Source organism: Brassica napus, chromosome A10 (genome assembly GCF_020379485.1).
Source record: "Brassica napus cultivar Da-Ae chromosome A10, Da-Ae, whole genome shotgun sequence".
Classification (NCBI taxonomy): Eukaryota; Viridiplantae; Streptophyta; class Magnoliopsida; order Brassicales; family Brassicaceae; genus Brassica; species Brassica napus.
Genome location: NC_063443.1, coordinates 14,599,528 through 14,615,153, shown reverse-complemented (window position 1 = coordinate 14,615,153; position 15,626 = coordinate 14,599,528). Strand labels below are relative to the sequence as shown.

At 37.3% G+C, this 15,626-nt stretch overlaps 4 protein-coding genes across 5 annotated transcripts; 1 reads left to right on the top strand and 3 right to left on the bottom strand.

The window, feature by feature from the left end:
* Positions 1–1,532: 1,532 nt before the first annotated feature.
* Positions 1,533–3,999, bottom strand: LOC125579245. Its single transcript, XM_048743182.1, has 5 exons — positions 3,358–3,999; positions 2,820–2,949; positions 2,444–2,731; positions 2,136–2,363; positions 1,533–2,045 (listed from the first exon to the last, which is right to left on the bottom strand). Exons 1-5 carry the CDS (start codon positions 3,777–3,779, stop codon positions 1,710–1,712), a joined length of 1,404 nt encoding a protein of 467 aa, XP_048599139.1. The 5' UTR covers positions 3,780–3,999; the 3' UTR covers positions 1,533–1,709.
* A 205-nt stretch (positions 4,000–4,204) lies between these two features.
* LOC125579008 lies at positions 4,205–7,881 on the bottom strand. The gene is made up of 7 exons (XM_048742188.1): positions 6,045–7,881; positions 5,616–5,964; positions 5,346–5,525; positions 5,164–5,263; positions 4,699–5,089; positions 4,323–4,523; positions 4,205–4,215 (listed from the first exon to the last, which is right to left on the bottom strand). Exons 1-7 carry the CDS (start codon positions 7,879–7,881, stop codon positions 4,205–4,207), a joined length of 3,069 nt encoding a protein of 1,022 aa, XP_048598145.1.
* Positions 7,882–9,544: 1,663 nt separating this feature from the next.
* LOC111213334 lies at positions 9,545–11,211 on the top strand. 2 transcript variants are annotated; one of them, XM_048743181.1, is made up of 7 exons: positions 9,545–9,776; positions 9,881–9,931; positions 10,146–10,197; positions 10,522–10,580; positions 10,743–10,788; positions 10,906–11,071; positions 11,123–11,211. In XM_048743181.1, exons 1-6 carry the CDS (start codon positions 9,708–9,710, stop codon positions 11,028–11,030), a joined length of 402 nt encoding a protein of 133 aa, XP_048599138.1. In that variant the 5' UTR covers positions 9,545–9,707; the 3' UTR covers positions 11,031–11,071; positions 11,123–11,211. The 2 variants fall into 2 exon arrangements, with proteins under 2 accessions (XP_048599138.1, XP_022570791.2); XM_022715070.2 differs by having other exon boundaries at positions 10,906–11,211.
* Positions 11,212–11,830: 619 nt separating this feature from the next.
* Positions 11,831–13,272, bottom strand: LOC111213333 (the record flags this gene model as incomplete). Its single annotated transcript, XM_022715069.2, has 2 exons — positions 11,831–12,754; positions 12,838–13,272. Coding segments are annotated over 2 exons (1,185 nt in total), but the record flags the coding sequence as incomplete, so codon positions are not given.
* Between the last annotated feature and the right edge of the window lie 2,354 nt (positions 13,273–15,626).

The window sequence follows — 15,626 nt, the reverse complement described above, 5'->3', positions numbered from 1 at the left end:
AAATGACCGCGGAATTACATTCGTTTTGAGAGAAAATGGAGACGAAAAGTTGGTTCATGAGATTTCAGAATGGAATATGAGAATCCAAAACTAAAGAAAGTTTTGGTGAGTCGCATTCTCAACTCAAGAAGAATCTTTTTCTATTCATGTAACGCCAACACACACAAGAAAAGAAGATAGTATTCGGGTCTATTTCTTTCTGCTTTTGCTTAGTTTGGTTTTTAAGTGATTTTTGTAGTGACCTTATGATTCTTATATGCATAACACATAGTTTTGTGTTCACCACAAGACAGTCTTGTCTGCGTCCAACAGAGAACATATTGTGATTTGTTTGTTTGAATAGTATAGAAGATAGTGTGCACGGTGCGAGAGGTTGCAAACGCAAATTCTGGCTAGTTTTGACAAATCGGATCGCTTTTTTTAGCTGTCCATTTAAACTAGATCAAGTGTCGGTCAGACGAACCGATTCTCCAAAAAGCACTTTCGTCTGTCTATGTCTGATCTATATAAAAAAAATAGCATCTGGATCTTGCTTTTTTCGTTGACGCATCCGCCCGACCATTCCTATTTCGAGAAATATGAATAAAGCTCATATCCTCGAAGTCCTTTTGTAGTTTCCGAAAGAACTCAATCTTCGTCGTGAATGTTGGTCAGTCTGTCAGATTTGTTGTCATGTATACTAGGTCCAAGCAGTCTGTCTTGAACTGTATCAAGGATATTCTCCTATCTCGCATACATGAGGCTGTCTAAAGTAAGCATTTTATTTCAGCATGTAAGGGTGAGAGGCTCCTACCGCATGCCCGTAATCCAAAAGATTATGAAGGCATTTGATCCTTAAGACTACACTCTAAGTCATTAACACTGCCATTATCGATCTATGACACATCGATTTGACATGTAGAGATACTGTCGTAACCTTTATAGTAATTACACTACAAGAAAACAAGTAGATCCCGACCGCAGAATCGGTAGGGAAACAGTCGCAAATAACGTATTACGACTGAATAGCGACTAAACTTTATGGTCGTCAATCGTCGTGTCGGTAATTACAGCGGTCGGGAATCGGTCGCTAAATGACGACTGCTGTACGACTAAATTACAACTAATTAAATCCGTCGGTAAAGAGTCGGGCAGCAGTCATACTATATTACGACGACACTCCGACTATTTCACGTCTAATCTACAACTACTTTCTTGGCAAGTATTTCGTTTAAATGCAATAGTTAATCAGTCGGATATTCGAAGTCGTTAATCAATCGGGTTCATGTAGTCGTTAATCAGTCAGTTGTGTGCAGTCGTAAGTCAGTCGGTACTCGCAGTCGTAAATTAGTCAGTATATTTGTGACTGATTAGCGACTACAGTTATTTTATGAGTCGCTATTTAGTCGTAAAATAATTCTATTTTGATCACTATTTTACGACTGTATTCAGACTTCTTTTTTGTTTTTTTAATTGGTAATTTTATTATTTGTGCTTTCTTGTTTGTGATGCTATTATATAATAAAACAATATTTATTAAACAAATTGTGAAATAGAAAATACTAATTAATTTTAACCTGAAAATGTTAACCACCGAGAGTTTACAAAAAATGTAAACCACCGAGTTTACAAAAAATGTTACCAACCACCGAGAGTTTACAGAAAATATTGACAAACAACTAAACAAAAGTCAAGTTTCATGTCCAAGAGATATAAACAAGAAAGCATGATCAGGTGGTGGAATTAGTAGATACGAACTGATCAAATCTATGATCAGTTGCAGACAGAAACTTCTTCACTACACCAAACTCATTGATCTGCTTTGCTTGCTCTGCAATAGTAACACCCTGCTCTGCAATAGTAGCACCCTGCTCAGCAATAGTAGTAGCCTGGGCTGCATTAGAAGCCGCCTGCTCTTCTATTTTGCGGTGAGCTTCTTCAAGCTGCTTATTCATGTCAAGGAATGCAGAAGAAGAGACCTCACTGTACTTCCGTTTACCATTGACGAGAGTTTGCTGGAGGCTTCCAATGCCATAGTAATGTCCTCTTTCATCTGTGAAAGTAGACTACAACAAAAAAATAAATTTGTTACTATAAACCAGAAGAAAAGAGTATGAAGTATAAAGATAATTTTTTTTTTGAAAGAAACAGCTTACCAAAAGGAATATCTCGGTATCCTCCTCTATGGAGAGCTGTCGATCATTGGAAGCACCATCTGAACTCTGTGAGTTTTCAGCCTCAAGGGCAGTCAACTTGGCTTCTTTGTTCTTCTTATATATCTCTGCAACCTGCTCGGCTTTCAAATCAACATAGGTCCCATCCTTTTTTGTATGTGTCTTGATGTAAACTTCACCAAGAGAAACTGGTCTGCCCAATTCCTCAACCTGAAATGGTTTTAAAAAAAAAAGCAAAGGTTAATGATACAGATTGTTTAACTTTTATGAAAGGAGCAAAAACAGCTTACCATTTCATATTCGATTTGTTGGAAAGACTTCTGGCCAGTGTTGTGCTTGTGTGGACCAAGTCCGTTCCGTTCAGACAAACGAGCCACTGATGCAGTTTCACTTTTTTTTTCCGCTGCAGGAGTGTCCCAATACGCTGTCATTTCTTCCCACAGAGTATCATGGATCCAGTTTGGTTGCTTTCGACTCCTCCTACAAATGCTAACCATGTCTTTCATACGTAGCTGACATATGCTCTCAAATTTTTCCTGGACAAGACCAGTGTGTATTTGACTCCAAGTGTGAGTTTTCTACAAAAAAAAAAACACAGAGAAAGTTGATGTTAAAAGTCAAATTAAACAAAAGTTGAGAGTTAATATAGAAGATAAAAGACTTAACTGCAAATTCTATAAATATTGTCTCTTGTTTGTCCCGAGGCACAACAGTCCAACTGTAATAAGCAGCATCAAACTTTTTTCTGAAAGTCTTTGAGATCCTCCGGGTCAGTTTCCCTTTGTCACGACCAAACCTCAAAACACAGAAACAAAATAATGAATATATTAGATCGGAACAGAAGTAATAAACCATGTACTAAGCCAACCAAAGCAAGCCAAATTTAAAGACAAAGTGAGCTTACATCAGACACTCCAAACATTCAAGTGAACTGAAAAAGGTGTGAGCTAAACAAGCCTCGTATAGAATTCAACCAGCGAGCTAAAAAAACTGTGAGCTAAGAAAGAAGTTAACCCTCAAATAAAAAACCTCAGTGAGCTATAAAACATTCACAAGTTAAATATTCTCCTGTTTGCAAAGCCTCAAGTAAATTAAGTAGCATAAAAAACAATCAAATATATTATTCAACCAACAATTTCACTAGTGAGAATGTCAAGTCAATTTTTTTTTAAAAATATATAATGCTCAAAAGTCAGAATCATACCATGTTGTTCCAGGCTCAAAGTTTGGGGAAAGGATGGGTATGTCGCGGCCCCGATTTGGCTGGGAAATCAGTTCGTTGATTTGACGCAAGAACCCATCCGAGAGAGTTGGGTTCACAGCTTCTGGACGTTCTGTACTCGCAGAGTCTTGAGCCTCAGAACTGCTCGGACCATTTCGCGCCGCTGACGTTTCAGACCGTCGAGGTTGTGGAGGTGGAGGTGGAGATGGTTGAGGAAGATGCGCAGAAGCAGCTTCAGTTCGGGCATGTGAGTCTTGGAAGAGTTGCCTCGGAGGTGGGTAGTCACTCACGCCTGGTGGAGATCGGCGGTTGGGGACAGGAGGAGCTGTCGTCCTAGGGAAGAACTGGTACTGCGAGGGAAGGGGAGATTGTTGGGATTGTTTCTGCTTCTTTCTCGATCCCATCGTTTCAGAAAGGGATGAGAGATTAGGGTTCTTTCGGGTTAAAAGATAGATGAGGGTTTCTGGATTTCGCTTTTGATTTCGACAGAATGAGAGATTTGGATAGAAGGTTATAGATTTTCGAGAGAGAGTGAGAGATTTAGGACTAGGGTTCTTTGTGTTCTGTCGGCATCGAGAGAGAACGAGAGAATGATGTATATTAGTGTTTTTTTTTGTTTAAAAATGACGTATATTAGTGTTATTAGGTGTTTGTCTTTATTTTGGTTTTGGGTATAATTGGGCTTAGCGGGATGGTAAATTTGGTTAGGCGGAATTGGGTTAGGCGGGATTTAGAAAATTAGTTTGTTTTGGGTTTACTTCTTTTTTTGGTTTCACTTTTGTTTTGGTTTTGCTTTTTTTTAATCACTTAACAATATCAAAACACGTTATTAAAAAGCACCTAACATAACATTATTATCACATTATGGGAAAAAAATAACATAAGTTTAGGGATATGACTTACAATTTATTGTAAAATATTTTAGTATGATGTTTTTCCATCTTCACCATCATCATCATCATCAGAAGAAGATTTATTACATTGGAATTCATCTTCGGGTTCTTCATCTTCGACATCAATATCGAGATTTATCGGTTCTCTTCGAACATGCGACAAATGGTCGACTGCTAGATCTTCAATTGTAGTCATCAATACAGCATCATCATTGTCTTGTTGTAACAGTGTCGGTTCTTTGTCTTCGTATTCTCCTGAAATAATTCCCCTCGGATTCACTTTTAAGACATTGTACCACAACTGTTTTGGTTTTTTTACATACGGATACGGGATGTAACAAACTTGATGTGCTTGAGATGCTGTTATCAAATAATAAAAAGTTAATAATATATTTATGGACATTAATTAATATGTATAAATAATACATACCTAGAATAAATGGTTCGTATTTATAGTATTTCCTCGATGAAAGAATGTCTACGATGCCACCGTTGCTCCGCCGAGTGCCTCTGCCAATTTTAGGGTCATACCATTTACACTTGAAAAGTGTGATTTTCAAATCCACCGCCCCCTCATACTCAATTTGAATGATATCAGTTAAGATTCCGTAGTAATCAGCTTCATCTGATGCATTTGTATAACTCTCTCCTTTAACACATATCCCATAGTTACAAGTCTTTCGTCCCTCACCATGTTTCTGCGTATGAAATAAGAAACCTCTGCTGAAGTAGATGGGCCAGCTTTTGGCCTTATTCACAGGTCCACTCGCGACATCTTTGACCCACACAGGAAACTTATGTGTATTACTCCAGTAACTAACCTGCATATATATAAAATATCAATATATATAACTATAGACACAATAATTCTACTAATATTATTGCTGAAACATACATAATTTTTCACCCATGTATGATATTCGTCAGCTCTCTTTGTGGAGAGTTCTTTCTCGGAGAGGTCTAGATATTTTGTAGATAGATAATCTTCAAACATCCTATATGAGTTCACCACCACAAATTAGTATAGTTAATTATTGTGATATATTGTAATATAAGAGGATAATTACCAAATAATACCTCTCAAATGGCTGAAAATAATCACAATTTCGCAATACATATGAATGTGCGCAATTATAGTCTTTCTCGGAAAGCCATATTTCTTGCATTTCCCCACTTGGACGACCAGCATGCGTAAATATATCAGGTACTCCGGAGACATGATACACAGGAACTTCACCTTCATCGAATCTTGTTAACCTGCACAAATTAACGATCCACATTACATAAGAATATGAGTAGACAATAAAAAAAAAGTGAATCGATCTCTAGAATAATGAAATTGTTTACCTTGATTTTGTTTGTATATGATCAGCAAAGTAGTGCTCAGTAAAGTAAGCTATCTCCTCATTGATATATGATTCAACAATCGATCCAGCAGCAAATCTTTTGTTCTTTGCTTTTGCTTTCAACTTTTTGAAATTCCTTTCAAAGACATACATCCACCTATAATTGACAGGTCCTCCTAGTTCAGCTTCGTATGGGAGGTGTACAGGGAGATGCTGCATTACATCAAAAAATGATGGTGGAAAGATCTTCTCTAAATTGCAGATGATCAAAACAATGTTTTGCTTTAGAATTTGGAGACGATCTTTCTGCAAAGTTCTCGAGCAAAGGTCACGGAAAAATAATCCAACACCTACAAAATTTAAAATATTATTGATAGTTATAGATTAAGTTGTATCATTTAATATAAAATCAAAACAAAAAAATTAGAACCTGATAACGCACGATGGACGTTTTTGTCAAGGAGCTCTGAAAAGATAAATGGAAGTAGCCGCTCCATAAAAACATGGCAGTCATGACTCTTCATGCCAGAGAACTTGTTGTTTTCTATATCAACACAATTAGCTAAGTCTGAAGCATAACCGTCGGGAAATTTAACTTCACGTTTCACACATTCCAATAAACTTTTTTTCCCGGCTTCGTCTAATGTGTAGGGAGGAAATGGAGCTTGACCATCATCATCAACATGTAAGTGTGGACGATCACAAAACTTTGATATATCCAATCGTGACTGGATTGTGTCTTTCGATTTACCCTTCACATTCATAAGAGTATTCATGATGTTGTCAAAGAAATTCTTCTCAATATGCATCACATCAAGATTATGTCGAAGAATTAGATCCTTCCAGTATGGCAACTCCCAAAATATGCTTTCCTTGTGCCAATTATGGGTCTTTCCATATCCAAGCTTCTTCTTTTCATGACCGTTTCCACCGCAAGAAGACGTTTTTGGTGGTTCAACACCTTTTAGTTCAGAATAAACTTGCTCACCAGTTAAAGAATCAGGTGGAACTTCATTTAAGGCGTGTTTTCCCTTCAAGAAATCCTTTTTATTCTTCCTTAGTGGATGATTACAAGGAAGAAATCTTCTGTGACAATCAAACCAACACGTCTTCCTTCCATTAGGCAGATAAAAAGCCTTTGTATCTTCCATGCAAATTGGACATGCCAATTTACCATGGGTCGTCCATCCGGAAAGCATGCCGTACGCCGGAAAGTCGCTTATCGTCCACAGAAGCACGGCTTTTAGGTTAAAATTTTGATTCAAGGACACATCGTATGCTTCAACTCCAGTTGACCACAATTCTTTTAGCTCCGCAATTAAAGGTTTGAGGAAGATATCAAGACTAGCTCGCGGATGCTTTGGCCCAGAATTTAGAATTGTAAGAAACAAGTACTCCGTTTTCATGCACATACCCGGGGGCAGATTGTACGGAGTCAAGATCACAGGCCACAGCGAATGATTATGAGACATCCCAAATGGATTGAATCCATCTGTACATAATCCAAGATAAACGTTACGCGGTTCTTCGGCAAACTGGGGATGTATTCCTTGGAAGTTTTTCCACTCGGCCGCATCAGATGGATGACACATTTTTCCGTCTTTTGCTTGGTGTTCAGCATGCCACCTCATTGCCGCTGCAGTCTTCTTGCTCTGATACATTCTCTTCAACCTATCAGCTATAGGTAGATACCACATACGGCTATATGGTACTTTCGTTCTACGTCGTTTGTCCCTCGGCTTCCATCTTTCTGCACCACAAAACTGGCATGTATCCCACCTTTCATCTTCTTCCCAAAATATCATACAATTGTTGATACAAACATCAATTGTATAATATGGGAGCCCTAAATTGCGCATCAACTTTTCTGTCTCATAGTTTGAGTCGGTTGCCATGTTTCCATCTGGTAAATAGTCATTCAGCATTTGGCACACCGAATCCACACATTTTTCACTCATATTATAATCTGCCTTAGTTTGCAAAACTCGAGCAGCTAAGGATAACTGCGAGTGACCTTCATGACAACCATCATACAAAGGATTTTTTGCTCCTTCTAGCAAATCATAAAACTTTTTTGAATGGTTGCATGCATCGTCTACTACATTCTGGTAACTACCATCCGGGTAACTACTACCCTGGTGATAATTGTCAGAACTCACATTATCACGAAAAGCATCATTTACCATATCAACATATATATCTTCAGTACCAACTTCTTCATTACCACTAAAATGTGTCGGATCAACATGACTTGTTCCTAATGCCATATCAATTTCTTCTCCATGATTATACCAAACATAATAATCTTGCATGAATCCTCTACTATATATATGTTTCCAAATTTTTGACCCCGGAAGAAATTTATCGTTCTTGCAAACACTACATGGACAGAAAAATTTACCCCCATTGCTTTGTGCGAGAGGTTGACTATTGGCGAATGTCATGAATTGATCCACCCCTGCTACGAACTCTTCCGAGAAATTTCCCGTCCGTTCATCGATCCTCTTGTACATCCAATCTCGAAAATTAACATTGTTGTTATTTCCCGACATTGTAACACTTCAAACAATCTTTTTTTTCTTTTGTCTTTCACGATTTTTTTTTTTTAAAATTTGTTTCTACGGTTTCTGAGCAGAAATGTGGGGAGACATCGTCTATATTATATTGCGAATTGTCTGACTTATTAGCGACTAAAGACTGACTGCCAGTAAAATATTAGGTACAACAACCAAAAATGTAAAAAACGTGATGTGTACCAGTTTTAGCCGACTGATTAGCGACTAACTGATGACCACATACAGCAGTCGTTAATCAGTCGCTATTTACCGACTATAATGCGACTGAATGTTTCCGACACGGTATTAGTCGCTAACCAGTCGTTATTTAGCGACTAAACTACGATTATTTGTTGTAGTCGTTAATTTGAGGCTGATGGGCGACCGTTTTTCTGCGTCGCCAATTAGTCGCGTAACAGTCGCCAAAGAGTCGTTATATTTTGCGACTACATCTGCGGTCGCAAACCGTGGTCGGAAATCACATGTTTTCTTGTAGTGTAAGAGGGTCGTCATGTCCCTCGTTTGCTTCTTCTTTTTAATTAGTTTTCTTCCAAAATTATGTTTCAAGTGACGTATGTTGGAGAGTATCCATCCGTAAAACGACTTTTCCATTAAAAAGTTGTCGTTCCTCGCCTTCTAAATGTACCAATAGATCCATGGGAAAATATCAAATTGTGGTCTCAGTGGAGTCGTTTTTTTCCTTTTTCGGAACAGAAAATTCATATTTTGGTAATTTTTTTTGGTCTGGTTATTATGCTATTACAAATTATGAAAAACATTATCTAGACAATATTACAGCCGATAATTCTATTTGTCTGCCGATAATTCATATCTGACTGCACACCCTGAGCCGTCTTGTTAGATCCATTTCTGACGGTACTCCTTACGCCATGCTGAAGATCTCTTGTAAATATTTTCTCCAATTTTTCTGCATAATTCGGAAATTGAAATCAAGACTTCTTAGTGTAGAAATATAATTTGAATCTCAAACTCAGATGTAAAAGTCTTTAAACCTTGACCACTAGGCAACAGTGTTTCCAAACCTGCAAGGCTGGGGAACAAATCGGATCGTTTATAAAGATTGATTGTTTAGTTGCAAGTAGATAATAGTATCCATTCTTGTTTTTCTTATTTTCAGTTTATTTATTTACATTCTTTGTTCGTCTACTTTCTCTTTATATTCGTTAATACATGTATTTCAAAAAGTTGTCTTTAACCCTTTGGAACATGGAGAAGTGAGATTCTAAAGATAACTTGGATAAGCAAAAAAAACATCTTACCAACAACAAATGTATCACCTCCTAAAAAGTAAAAAAGAAGAAGATGGAGCTGAGTAAACCGGTCCTGACCGGTCCAAAGATTCTAATTAATAGTTCACGGTTGGACCGACTCGGTTTGTTTAAGCTGGCGTGTAGAGAATACGCAGGCGGTGGACTCTTTCTCGCCGAACAACAACAGAGGAAGAAAGCAAAACAGAGTCTAAACCCTATCGTTGTGGGTTTCTCGTGCTCTTCTTCTTCTTCTTCCTACTGAGAAAAATGGCTGATTCAGCGCATGAGACAGAGATCAGATGCCATCATTGCGCAGGCCCTCTCACGAAAAACTTGGTATTTTCAATTTGTAATATACAGATCTCTGTTCCAGATGATCATCAGAGAAGAAGATTCGTTCTTTTAGGATATATTCTTAATTAGGAATTGATTGATTTCAGGAAACCAGTGAATGGACTGTGTCTCCCTTCATCAGGGATAGCTTTTCTATGGTAAGTTTCGTTATAAGAATTTGATTTCTTTTGGTTTGGATTTGGCAAAGTTCGACTCTTTTAGTGTAACTGAAGCCTGCTTCACTTGTAAAAAGATTGTTTTTTGACTTTGAGGATGCAAAAGACTATCCCTTTTGTTGTTGTTGTTTCAAATGGATTAAAAGGGTGTTAGTGATCTATGTTTTCAAGCTTTGTTTTGTTATATGATCTTTAGATTGGATCAGCTGTTGGTGGTACTGCAAGTGCATTCATTGGATTTAACCATGGTATGTAGACCTTCTTTCGAACACTTATATCTCACATCGAATCTTGTCTGAGCTAGTATCTTCTTATGTCTTTCAACTTGTTCTTTACTCGTTGATTGTGTCTAAAAGTCTTTAATCGAGTTGCACCTACTTCTTTATTGCTCACTTTAGGAGTCTTCTCTGATTTGGAGAAGGAATTAGAAGCAGAGATTTAGTATCTGTATTAGTTATCTAGTTATGTGTTGGTGATAGACTACACTGGTAGCAGTTAGATTTAAAGCTTTGTTTAAAAGAGTCTGAGTCTGTTTGGCTTGTTTTAAATGCTCTTTTTTTTTATTGACGCAGTTATGCCAATTGTACGCAAGTGGATAAAAGGACCCATGTGGTTACACTTTCTTGTTGGGGTAAGTTATTTACAAAAGATGCAGAATTCTCTTCTTCTTTTCATCATGCTTTGTTTTATTTTGTCCCATTCATAATTTTTCTGGGGGAAATAGACCAGTGAATTGCTTAACCGTTTTCCATACTGATGAAGCAATTGAATTTTCATTTATGTGTCAATGCAGGCACCGCCTGTTATAGTTGTTTCATCGGCCTGTGCTGGACTAGCAGGTTTGAGATCTTCTTCCCCCCTCCTCATCCTCCACTACTTTCTTACTATTGTGGAACATAATTTCCTTTTTGATCTCTTGGTCACTTAAGAATGAACCTGGTCTTTAATGTTTGCAGGTGGCACGGTACCAGCACTGGCACAGCTTGCGTCCTCTTCATACCGAGCAGCAGTTCATTCGTCTCAGCCACCAAAGGCACAAGAGAAGAACAAAATGCAAAAGTCTACAACATCTCCTCTGTAAAACACACAGCATAGCTTTCCCTTTTGTTCATTTTCTTTTCTCTCCATCTTTTTTTCTGTCAGCCTTTCTCCATCTTGTATGTCAAGAAGTGAGGTTCTTGGTGTAAATACTTCTACTTAAAACTCACTAGTTCTAAAGAAAGCTTAAGTCGTGCCAAGGGCTTTATTGTTTTGGTGTTTCAGACTCTATTCCATGTCCATGGATCATTCTCATCACTCAATATAAAGAAAGCTCAACTTAGGATCATTTGTGCTCTTTCAGGAGATAAGGGGTTTCTTAAGAATATTAGAATATAAGTTTGGATCTGTTATGTTAATATATCTCTTTTACACATGAGGGTAGTCTTGGAGTTTCACAATTGGAGGCGGAAAAATTTAGGAGACTAGGGTTAGGGCTTTGACCAAAGACTAGTATAAATATGGAGCAAGTAACCAACTCCAAGCTTCAAAACTACTTGATCTTATCAGAGCTGAGAAAAAGGGTTTAGGGATTAGGTTTTTTGACCTTCTCCGATCATCACAAGCAACCCCATGTCCATTCTTTTGGAAGCTATGGCCGGCGGCTCTGGTGACGGGAAAGGCTTCAATACCTTATCTTTTATATAATCCCTTTGTTTTCAGCGATGAAGACTGCTTGCTGCCTGAGCGTACGATTTACTCGGCGCAGGGATGGCTTTTGCGAGCTTTAACTCCCCCAACAAATATATTTAAGTTTTAAATTTTTTGATTTTTATTCTTTTTTAGGTTTTTGTTTTTGATTCCAATTTTTTTTACAAGTGTTTTGTTTTAAAAGTCTTTTTCTTACAAACTGTCTTGAATAGAGTTTATTTTGGTCTACAAGTAAAAATTCATCCTTATTTGTTGTTACAATGGCATAGTAAATCAATGTAGGTAGTAAACATATGGTTACACTTATGAGCTAGATCCAGGTATGAGTTATAGAGGAACCTAAATAGAATAAGGTCACGTTGGATTTTAGGAAGAAGATAGGAAGCTTATATTCAAACAGCAGCTTAGTTTTTCCCATTTATGTCTTCTTCTAAGCTGTCTTGTTTGATTGTCGGTACTAAGCAGCTCTGAACCCAGAGCTGTGTGGCTTCTTCTTAGAGATCTTAGAGCCTGTTGCAGCGTCTCAGGCGCTATCAGTTCATGCTCTATTGCTCCGATGGTATTTGAGCAGGCAGGACAAGACGGATCTCGGGTTTGAGAAGTTGGGGTCACTTTGTCTAAACATTCGACATGGTAGACGTGGTGGCAGGGGAAAACACCAGCAGCTGGCATGTCTCCACTTCTCAGTATCTTGTGAGAACACCATGGAGATTTCTGAGATAGGAGCTTTTTGCAAACCCCGCATCTATGTTGTGTGGCTTTTGTCAGTGAACCTGGTTCAAGTCTCTGGTTTGCTGCTTGTGTTTCGTTGGATCTTTCCACATCTAGCAGCGTGCTGTTACTAGAGTTTGATGATGCTTCCTCTACTTGTGAGCCTTGGTTGTTTATTGTGGACGTCATGAAACTGGAAACAGGATCTGTGAATGCGTCTTCTTGGGGATGATGAAGTTCAGGATTCTCACAATCTGAAACCGGGTTGCAGAAGACTCGAGGATAAGAACAGTGAGCATGGCTTAAAGGTTGCTTGCTTGGAGTCACCCGTGAGGCAGTTGTTGGTTGTGATAGTTTCAGCAACGAGCTGAAACTCGCTGTACTTTCTCTATCAATATTTTTCTCCTGTAATACAAGTACATCAGCGAGGTACATGGTTCATCTATCATGAAAAGCTCATCTTGAAGATTGTAAGAAGATCAACTTACCTCATCCAAGCATTGCGGCTTTGAGTTATTTGTTATTGGTACAGTGTCCTGTTCAATCCCACCAGAAGCAGACGAGGTCGAAGCCCATCTTGGCGATTGCTGAAAGCAGGATTCCAAAGTTTCACTTCGTCTACTTGTGCTCGAGTACAGTCCAAACCTGTGACTCTCATCATCGCTCGTATCCTGATCCAAACCATCTCTGGTATATACAGCAGGTGAGAAGCTGATATTAGTCCGCCATTGCAGTGCTTCTTCATCTTGACGCGATGGAAGAACATGTCTTCCGCTGCGGGGTGGCAATTTGGTTGTTACCAGTGGCCTTGAGGCCACAATACAACAGAGTGCTCCCGTTTTGAACTCTGCTTTACTCTCACCGCCTTCAGCTCCAAACGATGCTGACAAGTGTAATCTTCTCAATGCAGTGAGACCTCTACATCAGGAATTAAAACCAAAGGCCTTCTTTAGTAACTTGTAAACACTGTAATCTTACTTTATATTATAAATGAAATTATTTGCTTATACATAGGTAAATCCCCACAAGCTTTTTTTTTTTTTTTTTTTTGTGACAAAAAAAAAAAGATTGTGTTTAAAATAAATAACACTGAATGAAAACTAATCTCTTCTCGAAACTATACCGTTTGGTTTAAAGGATAAGAACCGAAATTAAGACAGGTACACTGAATGAAAACTAATCTCTTCTCGTAACAGCTGTTTCTGAGCACATACGATGACTGGAGAGCCAGCAGGAATTTAAACTAACAGAAGCTAAAAACATTGTTTAAGCATCACAAGTCAAACGAGATCAAGCATAGTAAAGTTAAATTCATTCAAGTGTTAGAGAAAAAGCAAGATCAGGTGTCGGTGAAAGCCAAGATTAGACTTGTGCAGAGATTTATAGTTCCATATACCTTCAAACTGGAAACTGATGATCACTGTATCTTGGTGACTTCGACGACAAAGAGGAGAGAGAGAGAGAGAGAATCTTTTTTTTTGCAGGATCAATGGAGGAGAAGCGGCGAGAAGAGAGAAAGCAAGAGCGCTCCTTCTCTTTTGAAATAGAGAGAGAAACGACTACTATGAGTTATTGAATGAGAGAGAGAAGATTGGGTAATTATTAATTAATCACTCCCTTAGTCGTTTTGTTAATTATAATCTCATTCATCTTCTTTTTGTTATTTAATTAGTATTTGTTCAACCCCCACTCATTGATTTTTCTTGTTTTTTTCTTAGGAATAATCATTATTGGTTTATCAAATATGGTTATGGCATGTATGACTATATTGACATGATATATTTATCAAAAGTTATTTCGATTTGTATAACTATCATTTTCCATTTTCATGCTATTTTCCTTATTTTCTGTCACCATCCTTGTTTATGATGGGTTAACCTGCAACCTGTTAATCATAGTCTCAGCTAATCCTTATACCAAGACCAACTAGTGGTTGTCGAATAAAGGTGTTTCACTCAAATATCGACCTATCATAATCAACTTTCTATCTTTTATTTTAGACAAATCAACTTTCTATCTTAATTAACGGAATAATTAATTGTATTCTGTAATGTTGTTATCGTATTGTCAAACTCAGTCCTTAGTCTTCAAAATATTTCATTTGATTTTGTTTTAAAGTCCAGTCGATAAGGCGTTAAGGAACATAACTAGCAATTTATGTCCAGGCCATGAGATTTCGGTCCTAATTAACACACGATACGCATCCCCAACAAATTGAAAATATGAATGAACTAAGCCCATGATCTTTACATTAGCCCAATATTTAGTGCTATGTTTCCTTTTGTCAAACCCATGGCTCATGGTATAATCTACTGTCTAATCTGATCCGCTCTTTTGTAACAAGTATTGTAATATGTAATTGGATCTTCTTATTGATAACATATCAGCTGTAAAAAGAAACAATTTTTGTGAGAAACTTCAACCGGTTAAGCAAAAACATTTCGAAATGGTACTATGTTTTGGGTTACGCAAGACAGGCGAAGGTGTACGGTGCGGAGTCATTGGCTAACGCATGTGACCGTCAAATTTCTTTCTCCAGTAAACCCTAATAGGGTTTCGGTTAATTCATATTTCAATATCTCAAATATAGATTTATACATAAGCGCAACTATTAAACATATTTTAACTAGTAAAATAATTTTTAATTTATACAAAATTCAACATAATTGGACTGTTTTCTTTTAAGAAGAAGAAGACTGGTTCTAACAATGTTAGTTGGATCATCCCACTACACTTCAATGTGTCCATGCAAATATGGTTCATTGTTTACGTTCCATCTGAATATCCAAAAAAGAGTTTATCTGCGAAATGCAGTTCCGTTTAAAAATTAGTTTAGACCATTTCATAGATTCGTGATATCCCTAAATTAAAAATAAAAACGTTATCAGTTGGAACGTCAACTTTTACATCGTACGTATATATAAAACTACTTTATGTACTATAACTCTAACCTAAAAAGTGTTTTAATTAAATTGTATAATGTGCCACATAGTTTCTCATCAATGTGAAAGTTTTGAAAACTATGTAACAAAAAACTTTACATTTGTTATAAATTCACACTTGTTTTCTACAGTATCATTTCAAATTTAGGTGATGACAGAAAATTCAATACAAAATAATAAAGTATAATCATTGATCAAATTTAAGTTGTCCATGACAAAATATAATCATTCAATGTATATGTGTTTAAAAAAATATCATTCAATGTATATGTCTTCTGGGCGATAAATGATTAATATCTATAGAAATGGTTTGGTGTATCCGTGTATATAACATG

Bases quoted from the DNA above. Each gene is read 5' to 3' on its own strand.
- LOC125579245 (XM_048743182.1), bottom strand. From the start codon at position 3,779: ATGGGATCGAGAAAGAAGCAGAAACAATCCCAACAATCTCCCCTTCCC. The intron at 2,732-2,819 runs GTTAAGTCTTTT...TTTTTTTTGTAG, and splicing joins CAATATTTATAGAATTTGCA to AAAACTCACACTTGGAGTCA. The intron at 2,364-2,443 runs GTAAGCTGTTTT...AAACCATTTCAG, and splicing joins AACAAATCGAATATGAAATG to GTTGAGGAATTGGGCAGACC.
- LOC125579008 (XM_048742188.1), bottom strand. From the start codon at position 7,881: ATGGCATTAGGAACAAGTCATGTTGATCCGACACATTTTAGTGGTAAT. The intron at 5,090-5,163 runs GTATGTTTCAGC...ATATATATGCAG, and splicing joins ATACATGGGTGAAAAATTAT to GTTAGTTACTGGAGTAATAC. The intron at 4,524-4,698 runs GTATGTATTATT...GAATTATTTCAG, and splicing joins ATACGAACCATTTATTCTAG to GAGAATACGAAGACAAAGAA.
- LOC111213334 (XM_048743181.1), top strand. From the start codon at position 9,708: ATGGCTGATTCAGCGCATGAGACAGAGATCAGATGCCATCATTGCGCA. The intron at 9,777-9,880 runs GTATTTTCAATT...GATTGATTTCAG, and splicing joins GCCCTCTCACGAAAAACTTG to GAAACCAGTGAATGGACTGT. The intron at 10,581-10,742 runs GTAAGTTATTTA...GTGTCAATGCAG, and splicing joins GGTTACACTTTCTTGTTGGG to GCACCGCCTGTTATAGTTGT.